At 35.7% G+C, this 17,978-nt stretch overlaps 1 protein-coding gene across 1 annotated transcript; it reads right to left on the reverse strand.

Annotated features, from left to right (window-relative positions):
• Positions 1–1,805: 1,805 nt before the first annotated feature.
• On the reverse strand, positions 1,806–12,453 carry LOC134797379 (carotenoid isomerooxygenase). Its single transcript, XM_063769601.1, has 13 exons — positions 12,351–12,453; positions 10,999–11,110; positions 10,737–10,883; positions 9,524–9,634; positions 9,349–9,446; positions 6,655–6,735; positions 5,881–5,961; positions 4,982–5,106; positions 4,581–4,757; positions 3,808–3,964; positions 2,914–2,975; positions 2,300–2,398; positions 1,806–2,030 (listed from the first exon to the last, which is right to left on the reverse strand). Exons 1-13 carry the CDS (start codon positions 12,451–12,453, stop codon positions 1,854–1,856), a joined length of 1,530 nt encoding a protein of 509 aa, XP_063625671.1. The 3' UTR covers positions 1,806–1,853.
• Positions 12,454–17,978: the final 5,525 nt, after the last annotated feature.

Consider the following 17,978-nt stretch of genomic DNA (forward strand, 5'->3'; position numbering starts at 1 on the left):
AATAACCGTGCAAAGTTGCAAACACTATTCTTATAGCAAAAATATAGAATATGCAAATTTGCTTACAATAATTGTTCATTAACTTATGACTAAATATTAACTAGGTCCTATCAGAATTAATTTACACTTATTAAAAATATAAAGAAGCTGTAAGCTGTAATGATTTGTTCATGTAGCATGTATAGCATGCCCGATTTCTAAGATCAAGTTCGCCATACATTTACTATGGCGTACCTACCTACTCGATCTTAACAAAACGGACAGATTATACATAGTAGCACAAAAGCACATTTTTCTCTCTCTGTTCATAAGCACTTACAATTTAAAGCAAATAATTTATTTAAGCAATTTATTTCTACAATCAACACAACAACTAAACACCCCTAGATAATAGATGTGGCACCAATAATGAAACATAAACAAGAATAAGTAGGTACCTATTTAACATAAGTTTTTATACACTGCAAGCATTGTATCATAAAAGAAAGTCATGGAACTGCTTAAGTTTGACATTGCATTAATTTCTATCTGTTTTAAAAGAAATGGTGCCATACCATATAATATTATAATATAATATGTATTAAGACTGCATTAGTACCTATACTATAATTGTAAGAAACCTGAAAAAAAAACACATGTGATAGATTTTGAGCATTAAAAATTATTGGGATTCAAAACTAAACAGCGGCGTATAAAATCCACGTTAAGAGTAAAAAAATATCGATATACTTAATGTACTAGCTTTGCGCGAATAAACACAAACATATATATAAGTATTATAATGATTAACTACTTCTACCTACGGTTGTACAGTAAGCTCTGCAGCTTACTGTACATTGACTAGGTATATATATATATATATATATATATTCGGGACTCTATTGTATCCCCATTTGTAAGCATACGAACAATCATATCATTGAAGAGTAGCTGAAATAATTTTGTATTTCTTGTTCCATGTGCTAGTAGGTATTATTATTATTTTATCTTTGTTAATGCCACTATTTGCCACTATTGCCACCACGACTGGCAAAACTCAAATCCTAAGAAGACACGACGGACTTCAGAATATCTATAATTCTGTAGTACTAACCATAGACTATTTAAAGCTCCAGTCATCGAAATAATAATTAAAGTATGGAAAATTTTATTTTATGTAAAAAAAACTACTTTTATAAGTGATTAGAAGCCAATTCTCGCCATAAGTAAAAATCTCATGTTCAATAAGTCCTTAATTGTAGTCCTATTGTAGTCCAGGAATTTAGTTTTAGAATAAGCGAAACAGGCAGGTACTATAAGTATGTTACGAGTATTCACCTACATCATTTAGTTATTTTTTATTATTTTTCATTTTCCATTATTTAAGTGGTTAAAATAACATATATGTTTGTGAAATTTAACTTTTTTTAAACCGTTTAATTTAGACATTTTCCTTTTTTTTTAATTCTTCAACATGCATGTCTGACCTGTTATATTATATCAGATCTCATTTTTGATTTTACTTTGTATTGATACCTACAAATGATACGTACTTGTTTTAACAATAGGTATATGATTTTTCTCTAATACATTTTAAAAACTATATTAGCAGCGCCGTAGCTTCGCGTATCTGCATAAGCGCGGGTCCAGAGAGAGTCAATACATGCAATCGTCGCTTTCAGCGATCATCCCTCTTTCTGCGCCGCGAACCTTCCAGCTTCCAGCGTGGTCAGCTGACCTTTCAAAACCTCACTGCATTCAGCGCTGTTGTTTAAGGGTCGGTTCGTTTGCTAAATCGTATTGTATGGGAAGTTACATAGTTCGCTGCTGAGTGGCGTTGGTCGGTCCGTCAGTTGTGGTAGGTGCAACTGGCCCTAAACCCGCTCGGGCAGAAACCAGCCGTGCAGGCACTTGGGCGCAGGCGAAGGCGTGCGGAACGTGACGCGCGCAAGCTCTCGCAAGGTTGCGGCCTCCAGCACCAACAGAGCCACGGCGCGCGAGTCGCCCGCACCGCGCACCACCGCGCTCAGCAACACGCCGTCGTCCTCTGCCTAGATAACATCATCATCATAATCAACAACCTATAAACGGTAAACTGCTAGGTATCGGCGTCATCATAAGAAGCTCATGAGGTACTCGTGTACATACGAATAGTTTTGGCTGTAAAAGCCCTACTAGACCTAGGTCCGATGAGGTGAATGTGTCCCGTGACCCATGATCCTTTGAATGTCTTTTGTGTCAATAATAATTTAACTGATCAATTTGGTATGTAAATTGTTTAAGTCAGTAACAAAATGATATTACTTATGCATATAAATACCTTAGCCCCTGGCCGCGGTACGAAGACGGGCTCGCTGGGATAGCAGTCCACGTCGCACCACGTCCGGATCTCACTCGTCACTGTGTCCACTTTGATGATCTATAACCAACGTGAGTCCTTTTATATACTTAAGTATAATAATGTAATAGGTACTTATACTTATTACCTACGTATAATACTTACTGTGAAAAGTAACTATAGTCATGTAACAGTCCTACAAGACATTGTAGAATTTAAATAAACTGGAACTAGAAGCGAATCACAGGACCAGGGGGCCTAGCCAAGATGACAATCGTTGGTAGAAAACGCCAATCGAAACTTAAATAGTGTATAAAAATATTCACGTGACTTTTCGTAGCATCTGTCATCCCGAATATTTTTTCTTTTCATTGGCTAGGCCACCTGTTGACTTGTCACAAACTCACATTTTTGTGCGATTTTTGTAACTCATCTCATCAACCAATCGCGCGCGTGATGAGATCTCATCACCCAAACGCGTTGTAGCGGTGTCATGCCGTTGTACTGACCCCTGTTATGTCTCATTATTATTGCCCGTAAAGCCACTCCCTAGATATCTATGTCAATGCAGGTAGGTAGGCAGCTACGACACTTACCAGCCCTGGATTTTCTACATCGACGTCTGAACTAATCGCGTAGAAGAAACGATAGGGCTTTCCTGTAAAAAAAAATCGGTTTTTGTCACAGATCCAAATACCCCATTTCCATAGTTTTATTTCCGATCCATCCATTTTGATTTATTATAAAGAAGTTATGAAAGTCGTACAAAAAGACTATCTAATATACCCATTCTTTTTTATGAGGAAAATAGTAATTAAATACAGTTTCTCGTTACACGCAATGGTTCGCACGTTTTAGAAGTCCTACCACAGCCCTACATACACATCACATAATATGTTAATTACTTTGTATGTAAAAAAATACACAAGTTAATATAACGGGTTAACACTAAAGCTAGCACGTTTTTATATCACGGAATAGCAAAGCAACATTGTTGTGTCAATTAATATGGATTTCCGCGATATAACGTCTGCGGGCGCAGCACGGTTCCATTTTTATCGCCTATCACTATGCGCGTCCCTTTCGCACTTACATACTTGTTAGAACGTGACAGGCATGGTGACAAGCGATAAAAACGCGACCGTGCTACAGGGGCTGGTTTTAATAAATTATTTCATAAGCACCTATAAACTTTTAATCACAATAGGAGTGCTACGGGGGCTGGTTTTAATAAATTATTTCATAGGCACCTTCTAATCACAATAGGAGTAAATGATTAATCTAATCAACTCTGAGCAACTGCAAATTAGTTAAGTAGAGTTAGGTAGGTTTCGGTTGTGCAATTGAAAAAAGAGAGAGGTGAATAGGTAAAACAAATGATGAGTAACAAATTAAAATTACTTCTAAATCGAAACGAGCTGACAGTTTTCTGTCTACCACGCGACGTGTTGTTTTAATATTTGTGCTTCCGTTGGCAACTTGGCACGTACCATTGTGTAGGTCGTAGTGTATCCTGGGTGTCTCGCAGCCCAGGCCCGCCAGCAGGCGGGGAGCGACGCGTGTGAGCCGCGGGGCGTCCAACGGGATCTCCACCCGCTTGGGCCGTCCGCGGAACCACTCCGCGTAGTCTGCGTTGCTTTGCATCGACTGAAATCGCTTACTTTAAGTACGATGGTGGTGTGATATGCGCGTTGAATTATTTTTCAGAAGCCATACAGTTATATTTTATTTTTTTTATAAATCTTTCTTTGTTTATAGTGAAGAGAAGTAAAACCACCTTCGTAGCCAGGGCCAAGTCAGTAACTTCTAAAGATCCCATTGAAAGCGGTAGATGTGGTTGCGAATGTAGTCTCCCAGGGCCAACTGGTAACTAAAGTAACTACTACTGCTGCTGGAGTACTGCTGGTACTGGTAACTGGTAATTAACTGGTGACTAGTCCACCTGACGGCCTGTAAGTCTGGTGAGTAAGTGAGTGGATGTCCTAAGATATAGTCTTTCACATGAGTTAATTTTGACGTAGCGGCGTTTTTCACTAAAGCTATTTTTTGCTAAGGTTTAATGTAAGCTATTTTGCCACTTAGGTCTTAGGTTGAATATTCTACAGATTCTGCTACACTTAACGCAAAAATCAATGCGTAGTGACATAAGATCGCATTTACCTATTTGAACTAAGCCTCCGGGCTTCAAACCCGGTTTAGATTTCGTTCTGGAGTTTAACGCAACATCCATACATAAACGAAAAATACATAAAAAGGGACTTACTTCAATGGCCTGGATGTACATAGCATCTATCACCTTAGCGTCATTATACGCACAAATATCGACGATCAGCCTGCCGTCCTGTTCATACGAGTTGATGATGTGGAGGTAAAACAAGGTGTCAGTCCGGTATCGCGTTACTTCTTTCCCAGTTTTTCGACTTATTAGGACTATGTGAGTCTGAAAATCATATATAGCAAACAAATTAGAAGAGGCATTATGAAAGAATCGTATTCGAGCAAGAAAGTATATTCCATAATAAAACTGTGTCCTCCCTCTTGCTAGTACCTATTTCGGTGAGTTATGCGTGTCAGGCATATAAATCTCTTGTTGAAAATACTCATTCAATATCAGTTTATTATTATTACTAAGTTTTAAGTGGTATGAGATGAGTGTTCAGTTACCTCGTGTTGCGGGTACCACTGCAGGCTCCGGGCGAGGGGCTTGTTCGAGAGCTGGTTCCGCACCACGCTCACCAGGGACACCGATAGCGGCTGTTCTACTATCACGAAGTAGTTGTCCGTTATACCTGAAAATATTATCATAGAAGTAAGGTTTTGAATAATTGAACAGCATTATCTAGCGGAAACATTAATGATCCCCATACATGACATACATATGGAGAAACTTATGAATGGAGCAAATAATCTTGAAATTCTGAATATTCTCCAATCCTTTATCCAATTGTCTTTGTTTGTTTCTGTATTTACGTGTATTGTAAACGGTGTGCATGTACAACATAGAGTATATTCATACAGGGTGATTCATGAGACGTGAGCAGGACTAATCCTGCACACTCGGTAACTGATAATTGATTGATCACCATCGTATTTAGATGAAACAACCACATTTTTTCCTATTTTTTAACTTTTTGGTGAGAGTAAATTTAATTCTCTTCAATCATGGTCACCCTACAAAACCTAATTAATAAACATAAAACCTCTTTAACCGCGATGACAGCATTTTGATTACGAAGAAAATAAACTGTCACACTTGAGTGAGATACGAGTTTTCAGAAGTAACCAGACCGTGATGACAGTGATGACATTCAATTTGACACAGCATATCGGTAGTTTAGTATTCTAATTGTAGGGTGACCATGGATGTCGTAAATAAATTAATAACTTTTTTTTTCAACACGACTAGAAAATTAACGTTAACCTCACTATTACTGATACGAAACAATTGCTTATAATTTACGAAATGCGCAGTGTTACTCCTGCTCACGTCTCCTGAATCACCCTGTATACATATTCTGAAGATTTATTTGAAATCAAATCATCATATTATTGATTATAGTTACCAAAAGTATGCATGTATGCGGGATGTAAGGGCCACCTCGGTTTCATGCTACCTACGATGCGAGCCCGCTCGAACATATCCCCTGAAACGAAGAATCAAAAACACTGTTAATTATCTATTAATAACAACCGTTGGGCAATAATTTATCACCATGATTAAGATTTTATTTAAAAAAAGGTAGAGTTTATTTTAAGTAATTTCTGACATCCTTCTGCTCAACGGGCTCGGGTTTACTTGATGTTTAGAGTATAGTATTTGTTATTTAAAATTGCAATAGATTGTCTACTTTACTCATTCTCTATTTACATTCATGGCAAAGTAAGCTGTTGATTTACCCCAAACTGTCGACAATGTAAGGAATATAGACAAAGTACCCATACTCTTTACTGACAATTCTAAACATTAGGTACGTAAATACGTAAGGTCCACTTCTCGTCCACTTGGTGATCAGCCGGCCTAGCCGGTTACAATCGCTATCGCTTCGACAACGAAACGCTTTGTGTCTCTCTGTCACTCTTCCATATTAGTGCGACAGTGACAATTGCGTTTCGATCGCTACGGAGCGTAAGCGATTGGTATTTTGACTACGCGGCCAGGCCCCGTAGACAACATGCCAATCGCTAACGCTAGGAAGCGAACGAAACTATCACTGTCACACTAATATGGAAGAGTGATAGAGAGACACAAAGCGATTCGATTACCGCGGCTAGGCCGCGGCGTGTTCCTGTTAGCGTGAATGAAAGCGTATATCTAAGTATATGACTTGACAACGAACCTTTTTCAGTGAATGGGAATTTGACCACGACATGCTGCAGGCGTCCTTTTACGAGGGACATGCCCACGTTATACACGTCTCCTGAAATCAGGAAGCAAAACGCTGATTACATGCTTTACTACTGAAATAAGCATGAAACTCTGCGAATCATTTAATTGTTTAGAACTTTAATAAATGAAAAAAAAAAGCAGGGATGTAGTAACATCAAATAAATCTTTGGAATGGTACTTTCATTCGATAGTTCGCGTCAAAACTTTGGGCTTGGGAAAAATTTGCACATTACTAACCTATAATTTGATACCTACAATACGAATTATTTTTATCTAAGATAGCCACGTCAAATTAAGCCGAATTTTGCAACCTGCGGAAATAATTCGTGTAGTTTTGAAAATTGGTACAGGCATACCTTGTGGTGTCCAGATAAACATACTAAAAGTCCTCGAGGGTAGGGGGTGTGCTGGGGGTGTAGAGGGGGGTTGAAGGTACCTTTTTTCATATTTTTGCTCATATCTCGAATATCTGTACGAATAGCATTATAATTACTTCGGACAAAAGTTTTAACATAAAATTTACTACAAATTTGGTTATGTTTATTTTTACTCTGCGATCCATACTTTAGGAGCTACATGCTGTTAAAGTTAAATGAGAGATAAAAAATAGACGGTTAAAGAAAACGTCGTAGTTTCATAATTGTTCATCATAAATAAAAAATTTAGTTTAGATAAGCAAGCTAAACAACCTGCTGATAAAATATAAAAAAACCGGCCAAGAGCATGTCGGGCCATGCTCAGTGTAGGGTTCCGTAGTTACCCGTCCGTCAAAATAGACTATTTGCAAAAACTCAAAAACTGCTAGACCAATTAGGTTCGCTATATTTTTCCCTGAAATTATTTACTAAGTTTTATTTTTAAATTTTTTTCATATTTTTTGGACCCATGGTTCAAATGTTAGGGGAACTAAAGTGGAAAACACAATTTTTTTTCTTTCAGATCGATTATTTCCGAAAATATTAAGTTGATCAAAAAATGGTTCTGGAAGACCCCTATTCGTTTTGAAAGACCTATCCAACGACACCCCAAACTATAGGGTGGAAGTGAAAAAAAATTTCATCCCCTCGTTAATGTAGGGCAGCCACCCTAAAAAATTTTTTTTTCTAATTTATATTTTACGACTTTGTCAGCGTAACTGATTTATGTATTCGTGTCAAATTTAAACATGAAAACTAGAAAAAATATTTTTTATGGTGGCTGCCCTACATTAAAGTGGGGATGAAATATTTAAATTTAACAAATTACCTTGTAAACTAGTCAAAATGAAAAATATTTTTAATAATTTTAAATTTCTTAATAATTTTCCACTACTAAATCGTGTTATGTTGCATGCCATATAAAAATTAGGTTAAATTTACTTTAGTATTAGTATTAAGTTTTAGTTAAGTACTTACATTGCTATGTACCCTAACAGGGTTCATGTGAACACTAGCTGTAAAATGCCCTTTGTAAGACCTTATGTAACACGTGATTATAAATGCAATAAATGAATTATGAATTATGAATTATTTTTTCGCTTTTACCCTATAGTGTGGGGTGTCGTTGGATAGGTCTTTTAAACCGAATAAGGGTCTTCAAGAACCATTTTTTGATCAACTTAATATTTTCGGAAATAATCTATATGAAAGAAATAAAGTTGTGTTTTACCCTTTAATTCCCCTAATTTATGAACCATGGGTCCAAAAAATATGAAAAAAATCGTGAAAATATAGCTTAGTTTTCGCGGTAGGCCACCTGTAAGCAAACCACCTTGGTGCATCAATGTCAGAGTGAAAACTTGTCAAAAAACTGTTTAAGGCCTAGTATGTATAAGTTACTCTATGGCAGTGGTTCCTAACCTGGTAACCTTCAAGGAAAAATATAGCGAACCTAATCGGTACAGCTGTTTTTGAGTTTTGGCAAATAGTCTATTTTGACAGACTGGTAACTACGGAACCCTACACTGAGCATGGTCCGACATGCTCATGGCCTATTTTTCTATATTTTATCAGCAGGTCGCTTAGCTTGCTTACTCTAAGCTATTTTTTTTATTTATGGTGAACAATTACAAAAAAAATTCATTTTCTTAAACCGTCTATTTTTTATCACTTACTTAACTTTAACAGCCTGTAGCTCCTAAAGTATTGATCGCAGACTAAAAATAAACATAACCAAATTTGTAGTAAATTTTATGTTAAAACTTTTAGCCGAAGAAATTATAGTGCTATTCGTACAGATATTCGAGATATGAGCAAAAATATGAAAAAGGTACCTTCAACCCCCCACTACACCCCCAGCACACCCCCTACCCCCGAGGACTTTTAGTATGTTTATCTGGACACCACAAGGTATGCCTGTACCAATTTTCAAAACTACACGAATTATTTCCGCAGATTTTTCTAATTTGCTTAGGCTAAGAAAATAGTTAATATTTAAAACAGTTCCACCTATTTTTAGTCGCTGAGGGACAAAGCACATCCCAATCAGTTGAAACCGAAAAGCCTTCTTTAAATATTTAGAGCTCTACAATACACTATAACAAGAATGGATTTTTGAAATGGTTTGATAATGGAGTTGGAAGTATTTAACGGTTTCTGCGAAGTTAAAGTCGCGGACGGGGCGGAGGCTAGTAGGTAGGTACGAGTAAAATATAAAGGCTACCGACCGTTGGGTAGCACGTGGGGGTGCGAGGTGTGGTTCACTAGCGCCAGGCTCTTCGACAGGTTCCTCCGTCCCAGTGTGTCCAGCGTTACCGGGTCCACCCTATAAAATGTTTACCCTTCAGACATAATTACCTAAATGTATCGAAATGGAAAAAAAATCGAAAATGTCATAGTTACCTGTGAATGACTGGTCCCTCTGTGAAGGCATACATCTCGTCACCGAATGGGTACAAAGAAATCATGGCGTTGTCTGACATTGACTCTCCAGGATCAAAAAGTGCTGAAACTCTGAAATATAATAAATATAAACATATTTTTTGTAAAACCATCATTGTTAGGGATCCATACCCAGAGGGTGACAAACGGAACGGACAGAACGGACTTTTATACTAGCTTCACCATCATTATTAGCATCAGAACTGGATCTTGACAAAAATGTTGCTTAAATTACTACTTGTTTAATCTTGGCCTAATTAATTTAAATGGCATTTTAAACTGGGTTTTCTACTCCAGCTCTTATTTGTAGATTAAATGACTGCCAGTAAGATCGAAATCAACTTCATAAGAAGAGCGGCGCGCGGGGCCCCGGCGTAGTGTTCTTACAGAAGTGTTCTTACAATATTACCAGATATTACCTATGTTGCGATGTCAAGGCCTAACTCTCAAAACTCTGTAGCCACATGGTAGTTCCCATAGCTGGGCATTAACTCGTTAATCCGTTAATCGTTAATTAACGAAGTTAAGTTTTCGAGTAACGGATTAACTTTTAAGTTAACTTTAAAAACCTGTAACGGACTTGTTAACTTCCGTTAACTTTTCTTAAGTCCGTTAATCGTTAATACCTAAGTACCTACTCACACCAAGGCCGCGCGCTGCCTCAAATATAACACTAGTATACCTTCGAGTGCTGCTGTGGAACGCCTGTTTTCGGCGGGAAAAGATATTTTTTTTCCAAAACGGGCGTCGCTATCAGACGACAATTTTAATATCCTCATGTTCATGGAGGGGAACATGCACCTTATGGCATATGCTAGCAAATGATATTTTTATTGGCTATGCTATTATTAATTAGTAATGATTACCATGTTAATTAGTAGATTAGTCTTTAATAAAAATCACAATTTATGATTATTTCTTCTAGTTTTATTTCTTATTGCGTATATTTACGATTTCGAGTTAACGATTAACGATTAACTTTAACTTCCGTTAAAACTTTTGAAAAGTAACGTTTTAACGTTTAACGAAGTTAACTTTTTATTTAACGGATTAACGATTAACGAAGTTAACTTTTTGATTAACGGTGCCCAGCTCTGGTAGTTCCCAAAATTTAGCCCCTAATAAATTTGTGTAGAAATAATTAGACACGGGCGCTAGTCGGAAATATTGTCACCTGTCAAAAATGGTGTGGCACGGATCAGGGACCGCGCTGGTGCCGAACTCCGTGACGACGATACGCTGCGCCGCCTGGTTACGCTTGTATGTGTTAGACTGCAGAAAACGGCACTGGTATGTAGCATTCCCATCGTGGATAGCAAACCTAGAAATACATTAAAAATATTAGCATCATCAAAAGCATCAGCAACAGCTGGTATGGCTATTATTCTCAAAAGTTTGCCGACCCCTGTACGTATAGTAAGGAGTCGACTACATACCTGTGCAGCAGGGCCGAGCTGTCAAACAGGTGATCGAACCGCTCCGATCCAACTTGAAGTGAGCCAGGCCCGTTCCGCAGCAGGCTACCGCGAACCCACGATGGAATTTCACCTGAAAAAATAATGATCTAGGTACAGATCCACCGGGCATTGGCGTTTGATGTATGAATGATGATACCAAGACATAAAGCGTGGCTCAGAAACAAAATTGTATATTTATACTTATGTCATTTCGCCAAGTCTTTAGAATATCACGACGAATAGTTTCCTTGAAAATCTTACGACAACAGTTTGTTATTATGGGAATAAAAAAATGTTTCGACGGAGGTACATACAAATTTTATGTAGCAATTTTATTTTAGCTGTCACAAATATAATACAGTGAAACCTGGTTAAGTGGGACCTGGATAAGTGAGAAACCTCTATAGCTGGGACTCATGGTGCGGTCCCAACACTTTAGCACTGAATTACCTCTGTTAGTGAGATAAAACGAACCTCTATAACTGGGATTAGTTGTTGTGATTTTCTAGTCACATTTACCTCTATAATTGAGACAGAGAGTGTATTTTACCTCTTTTACTGAGACTATATTTATAAGATTACATTTTCCTAATTGTTTTTTTTTAGAATTTTATACGAATTACCTCTGTATCCGAGATAACGTTAATCTATGACCTCTCTAACTTGGACTTTATTGATCTATTATCGTATTCTTACTAACTCTTAGTCTATCCACAAATTCCGCATTTGCTTAATTATGTCTAAACGACTTCAAGTTTTATTTAGTTACTTTATGTGGTTAAATAAAACTGTCGAAACGAAAGCTGAAATCTTGATAAGTAACAAGAATAAACAAATTTTCATTTAATTAATTTCTAAGACGCAATGAAGTCCGTATTAAATTTAATTGAAAAAATCTATCCTTAGGAAAATCATTCAAAATAAATTCAAAGAAATATTTAAACAGACTTTAAAAAAATATTTAGGGACAAGGATTATTTTACCTAAACATTTAAAGATAATTACAAAATACCTAATTAACCGCCTCTATAACTGAGATTATCCTCTATTCTCACCTCTATTAATGGGACCCTCTGTAAATGAGACAGAAATTTATTTGTACCTGGCTAACTGAGAACCTGGGTAAGTGGAATACCTCTTTAAGTGAGACAAATCTGCTCGTCCCTTGAAGTCTCACTTATCCAGGTTTCACTGTAAATAAAACCGTTAAATTAAAAGAATATTAAAAAAGTAAAACTTTTGAAATATATTCATTATTAAATTATACAAAATATAATGAATTTAACTCTAAGCTAAATAAATTAAAACTAATAAAATAAATAAAAGTAAACCTGTAATTTGTCCTTCCAATGGTTCAGTGACCTCCTCCTCACAGGATCGAAGCCATACAGTCGGATCGCAGTTGGGATACAGTTTCTCTTTACATGCAGCCATTGTGGTTTACTGAAATTTAATACAGATAACACGTACTAGGCGTGACGTACCGCACGAACTGCACAAGTGCACAAAAATTAACAAACGCTATCTTTAGGCAAAATTTGCAACAACCTTTGTACCTAATTAGTTTGTAACGTTATCTAATATGCGTCATCAATAACTAGATAGGAAGGTACCTACTGTTTCTTTAATAATTTTTCACATTTAAATTAATTAGAGTTTATACTTTAAGCAAGTGAACTGCCTAGATTTCAGTGACATAATGATCTTATGATCTTACTAGTGACCCGCCACGGCTTCGCACGGGTTACAAAAAACCTTATGAATTATAGACTTAGGTAAACTTAAACCTTCTTCAAGAATCACTCTATTGATAGGTAAACCCCGCATGAAAATCCGGTCAGTAGTTTTCGAGTTTACCGCGAACATACAGTATACAAACAAACAAACAGACGCGGCGGGGGACTTTATAAAAAAGTCCCCCGCCGCCTTATAAAACAAGGTATAGTGATAATGATAAGACCAACCAATAAATAATCTACGGACATACTTGAAACTATGACTTCGGTTTAAATTTCAATTGCGTTGCGGGTGGATCGGCACCCGCGTGCAATGCGACCGACTCATTAACTGTGCGAATTCGGTCCTAGGCCAAGTCTCGCAACTAATTGTCTACACACGGTCCGCTATTATGCGTTCAAGACTCATTATCCTCTTAGGGATTGAGACTAATTACGCAATGACGCATGATCCTAAGTAAAAATAGGCTATTATTAACTTATAAGCCGAGGACTTATTGTCTACCTATATGCTAAATGCATGGTGGAGGAATAAAAAGCGATGATTGCGCTCGACGTGGCGCGACAGAATAGGTATGTTAAGGTAAACTTAGGTAGGTAACCTCTAAACTAGGTAAGTAATTATAAGTACTTAATAAAAAAATATAAGTATGAAGGAGATTTTCAGTTGGTACTTAGTTGATTTTTCACGTTGTATTAAATTAATCTTAAAAAAAAGTTAACAGAATAGTAATAGGGGTATCATGCAAAACAATGTGTAATTTGAAATTTTTGGAAACCTTTTTATTATATTATTAGGGTTCGTTACCCAAAGGGTCAAAACGGGACCCTATTACTAAGACTCCTGTGTCCGTCTGTCTGTCTGCCACCAGGCTGTATCTCATGAATCGTGATAACTAGACAGTTGAAATTTTCACAGATATGAACAGAATAAAATAAATATTTAAGTGAGGCTCCCATACAACAAACGTGATTTTTTGCCGTTTTTTGCGTAATGGAACCCTTCGTGCGCGAGTCCAACTCGCACTTGGCCGGTTTTTCTCCTATCGAGTCTAGTCTGTTCGAGAAACGGAAAACGGTGAAAAATAGAGATAATACTCCTAAAAATACGTGTGATACCTCATTAGATTCGTAATGATGTCTAGAAAAATGTATTCGAAGCGTGTATTAGCACACAAAAAATATCAAAAGTGATTAACAAAAAAAAGGGCGAAAAAAGTAGATATTTTTTATTTCCCTAATATTTCAAAAAGTATTAATATTTAAGAAACCAAAATTAATATTATAAAAGAGGAGGATATTTCCAATCAATCATTCCATACTTCCAGAACTGTATCTCCATTATTTATACGTTTTATTCAACGCTGAACACAGCCCTCCGCGCCTCATTTTCGTGAATCGCGCGCGGCGGCGTGAAAAAGCGATTATGTAACATTAAATATAATTTTAAAGGTATTAAATATTCATTGAAAAATTATAAAAAAATATCGTGTATTTAAAACATTTGTGGCCTAGAGCCACAAATGCTTTTCGCTCCGGTTTCGTTTGGGGAAGCCCAATACATTAATGCAAATATATTTAAATACTTACATAAAATTTCCCTCATATTGACTTAAGTACCCAGTTTACCTAAATATTCTCTAAACATACTTAAGTAGGTTCCAGTACCACAATGATGGCAAAACCGGGTGACCCGCTTGATGTTAAGCGGCCTAAAAAAGATTCCCTGTGTTGACAATTACTTGACATGATAGATACAAGGTCTTACAAAATTCCTAAAGTAATTATATTAAATAATAATTATATTGTAGGTTAGCTGTAATAAAAATAACCAAAATAAGACAATAGTTAGGTACCTAATACCTAAGTATACAAGTTGTCAAGCTCTATGCTTACTTGATACCTAATTCATTAACGTAAGGCCGTAAAGCCCAACCACAGTCAAAAATCATTGAAATATAATAAAAATTGGAAGGAAGTTTAATTAAATATACTTAGTTCACATTTAAATCTACTATTTCGTATACGTCTGATAAGGGGTCCGTTTGTTTCCCATAAAGTTTTAAGTCATAATGTATTGTTTGTCATAGTATAGTCATAAAACTGAAACCGTTAACTTTTCAAGATTTTCGTAAGGTTATTCTATAGATAGGTTAGGTTAGGTTTGTTTTATGCCAATCCTGAAAAGTTACGCGTTTCTGAGAAAAACCAACTATAGAAAATTTGGACAAACAATATGTTATGACTTAAAACTATTTGGGAAACAATAGAGACCCGTCTGATAAACTTAGACCAAACGAAAAAAAGAAGTTTTTAATTTATCTTTTGAAAATTAAACAAAGACGCTACTCCTGGCGATGTGGTACTTAATTTAATTAAGTACTTATAGTACTTTTGTAAAATAAACTAACGACATATTTAATCTGACAAAGTGATTATTTTAAAAGGAAGAGCTTACCTTTCTATAAACCAACAGCAACAAACTCACTGACACTTTTCGCCAAGAATCGTGTAAGTATAAATAATAATATATAAGGTAAATATTTTTTCAGGCTGTAAGAGGTTCACTCGATGCGGTCTACGATCAACATATGACTGTGAGAGGCTTGTGGCTCCGAGACTGCTGAAATATAGGCATAGGGGGTGAGGCCCCCCTTTAACCTTCACCGCGCCTCACCCCGACGTCTGTACAAAGGGACTTAAAACACCAATTATCCTCGATATTTTTTATTCCGTTGGAAAATAATCCGCATGCATTAAATAAAATAATTACATGTTATTTTAATGCATGCCTATAATTATCTACACTTATACCTATAAGTAGTTTATATATGTATTTATAAACTACTTTGTGTAGTTATAAAACTTAAACTCTCCATCATCGGATATCAAAACAATTATAGAAGACGATTTTCATAGTGTAGTTTTAAGTACTTACTACGAGTATGTAGTAATTACATAACTACATTTAATACATTATATGTGACGTCCCACGGTCAAAGGTACCTTATGGCGGGTATGGAGTTATGCATACCCCAGTAATCTACAATAAATAAGCTATCGATAACACAAAAGATCAACCTTCTAGGTTGCGTAGTTACAGAGATATGATTTTTTGAAAATAATGTTGTGAAATGAGCAACTTTACGATAGACAAGTTTTAAGTTTAGCCGCCTAAAAAACTATGTTCCTGAAGTAAGTTACATAGTTGACTACAAATAATAATGCCTTATATATCTGAGATTAAAAAAATATTGCGACTTGTTCTGTAATGCAAATAGAAACTTTTGATATCGACTGATTTATGTGTATACTAACCAATCTCTTGAAAATAAAGTTTTATTTCATTTTCACGATTGATTGCAATGAGCTCTCAAGATTTAAATTTTATCTATTAGAAAACGACACTGACAGACAGTTTAAGCAAAAAACAATACCGATTTAGAGGTGAAAATGTATTTTCTGACTTTTTCATATAAAATCACAAAATTGAATATTTTTACTTTTAATGTGACACACAATCAATTTTTCTGAGCACATATGAAAGAAATTCTGTCATTAAAATGAAATAAATCCTAAAACCCCAACTAAATACTATATTTAACCCCTTATGCCACTTTAAACTTACATAACAATAACAGTATTTGCTCCATACATTTACGAAAAGGTACCTTATGGAAATAAATCTAATAATACATTACTACAAAATATCAATCATATTATAGTTTATCTTTTATGAATAGAAAATATTAATTTACATTAAACTGCCCCCAATTTAATTAGTTCTTCGTCATAATAATCTTAAAAAAGACCAATAATTTGTATGTAATGAAAAGGTACCTTGTGGTCAAGTTACATGATGAGGCATGATGATGATGGAACAGTAAGGATAAACTAATAATATTTTGGGGTTAAGATGGTATAAATCGTCTATTTCTTATCAATAATATATTTCGGTTGCTATTGAAGATAAGCGGCATTGAGGTTCAATGACCTCAGATATTCCATAAGGTAATGCGTCGGGTATTGGCATTTTTCAGCAAACCAATGGCTGATTTACTGCATGCGACCAAACCAAATAAAGATTATTCTAGTTAAGAAAGACTTGACGAGAGTAACTTTGGTATAATAGCAGTCTACTTGGATTTGTGATGTCGGTCTATGTACGGTTATAATATTTGCGAGGCGCCCCAACCAGAACTGAAATTATCAAATTAGTTTTGCAGAATGCTAATACAGTTCTCTACCAAACTTCTTTTCCCGTATTGACTAGTTTTTTTGGGAATTTTCAATCTTTTTTCCATAAGGTACCTTTTCTACTAAACTCTGAGACGACATTACTAGGCTTATAACTAACTTATAACAAAAATAAAAACAGGTAAACAAACGTTACGCATTAAGGTTTCAGATCACACAATAAAAAAAAATTGAGCATTTTTTCACCTCTTTACAAAACATTTAATATCTCCGAAACTAGAAACCCTCATAAGGTACCTTTTCCCGTGGAACGTCACATATGTAGTTTAATTAATTAGTAGTTTTATGTACTTACTATGTAGTAATTACATAACTACATTTAATACATTATATGTAGTTTAATTAATTAGTAGTTTTAAGTACTTACTATGTAGTAATTACATAACTACATTTAATACATTATATGTAGTTTAATTAATTAGTAGTTTTAAGTACTTACTATGTAGTAATTACATGATTATTATTTTTTTATTATCAAGCACTTGTATATTAGGTACGTACGTAAAAAAAATAAAAAAATATAATTTCACCCTAATATACGTCCCACTGCTGGGCACAGGCCTCCTCTCATGCGTGAGAGGGCTTGGGCTATAATCCCCACGCTAGCCCAATGCGGATTGATTGGTGTGAAGTCCCCTATACTTAAATAAACCGCCTTTGTTTATTTATTGAATAGAATACACCGCTTTTGCACCACTGCTTTTACAAATCGATAAGGTACCTACTGGTGTTATTCTACATTTCATCCAACTTTATGTTTCAGTGTCTCATTCATTATAGGTACCTACTCTAAATCCTCATACAATACATTATTGTAGGTACGTGGGCAAACATTTACCTAAAATTTAGCCGCTTGCTCCTAAAAGACATTCGTTTTTTTTATGTCGTTAAACATATTGTGAGAAGGAGCTTTTTAGGGTTCCGTAGCGTAGTCAACTAGAAACCCTTATAGATTCGCCATATCAG

Source organism: Cydia splendana, chromosome 1, assembly GCF_910591565.1.
Source record: "Cydia splendana chromosome 1, ilCydSple1.2, whole genome shotgun sequence".
NCBI lineage: Eukaryota > Metazoa > Arthropoda > Insecta > Lepidoptera > Tortricidae > Cydia > Cydia splendana.

What these genes read in the sequence shown, in the direction of transcription:
- LOC134797379 (XM_063769601.1), bottom strand. Translation starts at nt 12,453, where the DNA reads ATGGCTGCATGTAAAGAGAAACTGTATCCCAACTGCGATCCGACTGTA. An exon ending in TGCCACACCATTTTTGACAG is followed by an intron (nt 9,635 to 10,736) that starts GTGACAATATTT and finishes ATTATATTTCAG; the next exon opens with AGTTTCAGCACTTTTTGATC. An exon ending in ATTCCCATTCACTGAAAAAG is followed by an intron (nt 5,962 to 6,654) that starts GTTCGTTGTCAA and finishes TCTTCGTTTCAG; the next exon opens with GGGATATGTTCGAGCGGGCT.